This window comes from Etheostoma spectabile, chromosome 21 (assembly GCF_008692095.1).
Source record: "Etheostoma spectabile isolate EspeVRDwgs_2016 chromosome 21, UIUC_Espe_1.0, whole genome shotgun sequence".
Taxonomy (NCBI): Eukaryota; Metazoa; Chordata; class Actinopteri; order Perciformes; family Percidae; genus Etheostoma; species Etheostoma spectabile.
The window spans coordinates 14884470-14890435 of NC_045753.1; the positions used below are offsets into that span (position 1 = coordinate 14884470).

The window sequence follows — 5966 nt, forward strand, 5'->3', positions numbered from 1 at the left end:
CCCCCCCCACAACACACACACACACACACATTCACTTGTGATGTACCTAATACCTTGTTTGGATAATAAACCACACACCTGCTTTTCATCAAGGAATCCCCTTAACCCCACCCCTCTGTCTTCCCCATTCGTCTTGTGTGTCACCCCACTTGAATGTTCTGTAACAATGGATTCTTACCTGTTACGAGAAACCTGAGAGCTCTGCTTACATGTGTTCCACTCAATAACACATCAACTGTTAATGAAGCTTGTGTAACTGGGGGTAAGAGGAGAGACAAAACACAGGAAGTCAGTGGGATGTAAGGAGGGGGAGAATGAGAGTGTGAGGAGAAGGTTCTTTTGTGGAGGATGGGTGTGACTTATCGAGATAAGTTGAAAATTCAATCCCTACTCATATTCTCCTCAGCAATATCTCTTCAGATGAGTAGTAAACTAAAAAAAATTATAAGGTCTTGCAATATCAGGCACTAATCTATCCTGTTTTCCCTCCCCACTCTAATTCCTTCTTGAAATATATCACTGTGAAGCCAGTATATGTAAAAATATTCTAGCTTTCATATTATTCAGATGGCATATGTTTCACTGTTGAAAAATGACACAATCTTCAGGAAAATTGGTAAGGCTTATGGTTAAGTTATATACACTGGCTTTACGCATAATTATTGTTGGATTTTCTAACCCAAACTAAATATTTAAAATAGAAAACAGTAAATTGTGTGGGGGAGATCAGGGTACAATGGTGCATGCACAGTGGATATGCCACATAATCCAGCCATTCTGAATGAAATTTCACAGTAGTACTGGAAACAATTCTGCAGTTTGTATTCTGTCCACAACTGTGAATATTGGACATAAAAGGAGACTCGGGGACTCGAGTGCCTCAATCTTCAAATGAGAGAGGCTAAGATGAAAGAACGCCAGAAAAAAAAGGCGCAAAAAGATGGATGTTCCCTCAAAAGCGTCATGAATGCTTAAAGATGAGATGGAGGCACATCCAATAAATTGATTTCTACACGTGAGCTATAGGATTCTTTTTTTCTCTCAATGATGTATTATTTCTTTTTTTTCTTTATTTCTAGGAAAGCCACTTTGTATTTTGGTTTACTGTTCTTGTTGTGTTCGAGTGGAGTCAGAATGGAACATCTTGGAAGATGTGTGTTTGAAAATAGACATTTGTTTTCTGAATTGGTGATGTAATGTTATATTTTAGAATTGATTGGACTCTCAATTTAATATGTAGTCTGTAAAAGATGATAGCTAAAAATGATGCATAGCTGCATTAATTATCTGTGTTCTCAGTAGCCTAAGCAATCTTTTGTATCGTTTTTGTCATTTGATTCAATCATAGCCTTTAGTGTGTGTGAGCAAATGGCCGTGACTTTGTCTCTACATGAACAAAGCAACTCCATCCAGATTTCTGTTATTAACATACTGTATATCGACTATACATCAAACATCAACAGCCCCTCAACAGAAACGACAGGCTGCCTCTCCATTGATGCCTCAAAAAAGGTTCAACTGGCATGCTTATTTCTAACCCAGCAACTAGCATGCAATTACTATGACATTTTATTCTTACCTAGATTGATCTGAATCTTCATCCAACATGGCAGAAATGACTTCCTTCCATTAGACTCTCACTGCCACTGTTGATGCCCCTCTATGTTTGGACTTTATACTCCAAAGAAGTGAAGGTTTAGATCAAAGTAGGGCCCAGACTACATACATTCTAGTGTTATTTTATGATTTTCACAAAAGTTGTGGAAATTGATGTTAAAATTTGCCCCTTTGTAGCAATATTTAGGCCAAAATAGGTGCAGGCTAACATGTCATATAGTTAGCCTGTACCTATTTTGGCAAGGCATTGTGTTTTACTTCTATAGAAATCTCCAGCTCCTCTTTACCTGGGACTTAGATTTAGGTCTTCTTTTAAGTTAGAAAAGATCAATTCTCAGTAAAGGCAGAACTGATGTATTTTATGAATGGAATTATTTTATAGGTTCCTTTAACCTGACTTATTTCCCATCCTTTTTATTTATAAAAATATTTGCAATATTTGATATAATAATGTAAAAGGTTTCTGTAAGAGACTGTGTGTTTGGGTGTATGCGTATTGCTGTCATAGAGAAGGTGGGTACAAGTTCTCCTGGCAAGGCACATCTGCACTCCCCTAACAAAGGTTTGGCTTAGAAGGTTTAGAAAAAGGTTTAGCTTAAGCCATAAGTATAGCGTAAATTAAAGGTCATGAGTGTTGAGCAAAATACATTGATTAATAATAACAAGGGAAATAGGAACACAATGTACCATATTGCATGAGAGCAAATAAGACGGAGACATAAAGTGGCCCCCACCCTGGCGTGTGTTGTGTGAAGATAACAGTCTCTGTGATGGAGAAGAAGAGGGAGCCCAACAAAAAAAGGTATAAGAGATAGGAGAAGAATAGATTGGGACTCACGAGGCTCAAGAGATGAGAGATGCATGGACCGGCTCCGACTATTTGTCTGTTGCTAGGGAAACTTCGTCTGTGAGTGCTTTGTGATCCCACAGATCTGTGTATTGTAACTCTGGTGCTTGACTGGTTAAAGTTATTCTACTTTTTCGTCTTATTTGGCTCTTGCTTAGGATCAATGTAATGCCAAATTAATGAATGCACGGGTATACATAGGTCTTTTATTAGAGTCAGACCATTGACTGTAATTATTAATGGACAAAGCATCCGGTTCGGCAAAGTGCTGCAAATGTGGCAGTGCCTTAAACCCGCATTCTATATGAATTCCAGCAGGGGGCGACACGTGTAGTTGCAAAAGGAGGTTAGGGTTCTTTAGAAGTCTGAGAAAGTGACCTACTTCTCACATTAATTATTACCTTGGTAAACATTTTCATAATGAGTTTATGGTCTCAATTGCTAGTTTTAAGTCTTCTGCAACTCAGAATGATGTACATTTCATGAATTATGGTCTTCTTGATTTTAAAATCGGCGATAAAGCAGGGTGTTTTAGGGCATGACAATGACGTTATAGCCAGTGAAAGTGTGTAATGTAACATAGAGTGTAAGGGCTCCTCTTTCTCGTCTAAAATCGTCACATCCGCAACCAGGATGGCGGCGCCCGTAACGGCAAACTCGACAATGGATAGCAGATCTCCACAAACCAATGGGTGATGTCCCACATGCAATGTCCATTAATATTATACAGTCTATGAGTCAGACACACTGTCCCAAAAGGGGGACAGGGGGCCCAACAATACACACTACAATACACACTACAATGACTAGTAGCATTTTACTAGTTATTTTCTAAACAGAGACACTGTTTAGTTGTTTTTGTTGTCAGGTGAATGGGGTCCCTCTTTGAGACCCAGCCTGGGTATATTCATTGTTTTGGTTTTTTGAATTCCAAAAAAAAAAAAAAAATTATGAAAAGGGGACAAAAACAAGAAACTCAAAAAAAATCACCAGATGTGACATGTCTAGTGTGGTGACACATACAGTATGAAGCATCTCAGCTTTCCACACTAGGAGGTGGAATTGGTTTATCACACCTTTTGCTCTCCGGGGGCCATACCCGCCACTTCATTTGCTCTGCACACGTAATAACATATCAGGAGGTGGAGAGTAGAAAAAAAGCACAGAGAACAAGGGTAATAGAGGCAACAGCATGAGGTCAGATTAAATGTCATCAGAGATGGATGGAGAGACTGAGCCATGAAGAAGGTGTGCCGATGGGTGACATAAGTGAATCTAGGCTACTAAAAAGGCTTTGAAATTCTGTCTTCTTGTATGGTTTTTGAAAATGCATGTTTCTCTCTTTTGTCTTTTTTCCTTCAGGCTATTTTTCGCAGTCTTTCTATGGCAACTTCCTTATGTAAGAGTTCAAACACAGGGCGGACGGACAGCTGTGCCCCTGGCTCTGTGCTGAATGTGTTCACTAGTCTCACTCCCCACTGCAAAAAAAATATTATTTTTCTTGCACGTAATTACTTAAGTTGAATTGTATCACAAATGTCTAGACTGTCTGCAAACAACATTGTCTTTTTACTTTACAATTTGACACCGCGATGCAGAAAATGTACTGCAGTTGCTAGGCTGTGTTGGAGAACAAGAGATGTGGGTGGCATGAATGGAAAATGAATGAACCTAAAATTAAAGTGAATCAATAATGGTTGCCTGAGGATGTAAAAAGGGGAATGAGATTGAGAGTGGAGAGGGAGGAGAGTGTTGAAAATAGAGTTGGAGCAAGATTAATAGTTGTTTAAAAGTAGTCAGCTTGCAAGAAAGGCATCAGTGTGTGTGTGTGTGTGTGTGTGTGTGTGTGTGTGTGTGTGTGTGTGTGTGTGTGTGTGTGTGTGTGTGAGGATGAAAGTATTGCAGAGAGTTTGTGAGGATGAAAGTATTGCAGTGAGTTTCTACTTTGTCTTTAACTTTCCCTCACGACTCTTTCATTAGATGACCACTCAACCATTATACTCATTACTTTGCAAATGAGTGTGGGACTTGATTTCTTCTTTTCATTTAAACTCTCTGCGCCTTCACATAAAACACATGAGAGAGAGAGAGAGAGAGAGAGAGAGCGCACACAGTGATGCAACTGCACCACCTATAGGTTTGAGCATTAAATTCAATATAATTCAATTATTCAAATCACTGATGTTAGTACTACGTTCATTTAGAGCCAGAGGCTGCTTTTTCAGGACTCGCAGGACCAGTGGTAGTCTAATGTATTGAAGTGAGTATACTGTACTGTATATGTATGGGACTATACATACTTAACATAGGCTAAATTAAGGTACACATACATTGTGTGTGTGTGTGTGTGTGTGTGTGTGTGTGTGTGTGTGTGTGTGTGTGTGTGTATATATATATGTGTGTATATACAGGCTTTTATCATCTTTTTAAGTTTAATGTTCTGGCTATAATTAATTAGTATTGTCATTAAGTTGAGTAATATAATACACCTAGTTGGGCTCACCAAATATAGCTCAAATGTTACAGTTTCATTAAACAAATACTTTAGACTAACAGTTAGCAAGCTATCATAAGCTAACAATGATTGTAACATTTAGAGCTTTAAGACTATTAACATTAATGTTAGTTGACTAACTCACCCACTCTAGGCTAGACAGCTAACTTTACCTTACTTTTTACTTACTTAAACAAATAAAAATAACCTTATTTACAATCAGTAATGCTACTCACACATGGCTCGACGTGCTCCTCTTCCATTTCGGGGGAAATGCGGTCCTGTTGCGTTAATTATTTTGAATCCCACTTGCTTCCTTGGTAAGACCCACCCTCTGGTTAGGGTCCTAGAATTCCAATCCTGTAAATGCGGTCCTGAAAGTGCAGCCTCCGGTACCGCAGCTATATTTCTGCAATTAACCTCCAACTTTTAATCAAAAAGAAGTAATTCTTTATTCATGTCAAAAATGCTCAGGAACATTCAGCCTTCATGCATACAAAATAATGTTCATACAATCTTGTGTTAATAGAAAATCATCTTTCCTACAGGCAGCAAACTGAGTGAATGTTCCCAATAAATATGCAGTACAAAGTTTAAGGAATACAGCAGGAATACTAGAAATACCCTCATGGTCACAAACACAAAAACACAGAAATGTATGTCTGTATCACTTGCACTTGTATGTGAGGTGTTTGCGATGATAGTGGATCCACGCAGGAGCTGCAACAAGCCCGGTCAGGAAGCCGATGGTAGCACCCAGACTGCAGGAAACAGGCCAAACCTACAAGAAGCAAGACAAGTGAGTCAGATCGTTGGGGTGATAGATCAGGAGGAGCTGAACTATTAGACATGTTAATCTTGTTCCCCCTGCACTGACCCGTACTGTTCTGTTAATGAAAAAAAAACAGCACTGCCGCATTGTCATTGCGTTTTTCCATTAATGGTACCTGCTCGATTCGCCTCGACTCAACCGCGGTGCCCCGTCCTCCTTTTTCCATTGCAGATTAG

At 39.1% G+C, this 5966-nt stretch overlaps 1 protein-coding gene across 1 annotated transcript in view; it reads right to left on the minus strand.

Moving 5' to 3' along the window:
• Window positions 1–5385: 5385 nt before the first annotated feature.
• pigf (phosphatidylinositol glycan anchor biosynthesis, class F) overlaps window positions 5386–5966 on the minus strand; it is a 5080-nt gene continuing 4499 nt past the window's right edge. Inside the window, exon 6 of the mRNA XM_032502684.1 lies at window positions 5386–5739. Coding sequence (XP_032358575.1) covers window positions 5626–5739 — 114 coding nt within the window. The 3' untranslated portion in view covers window positions 5386–5625. The remainder of the gene's footprint in view (window positions 5740–5966) is intronic.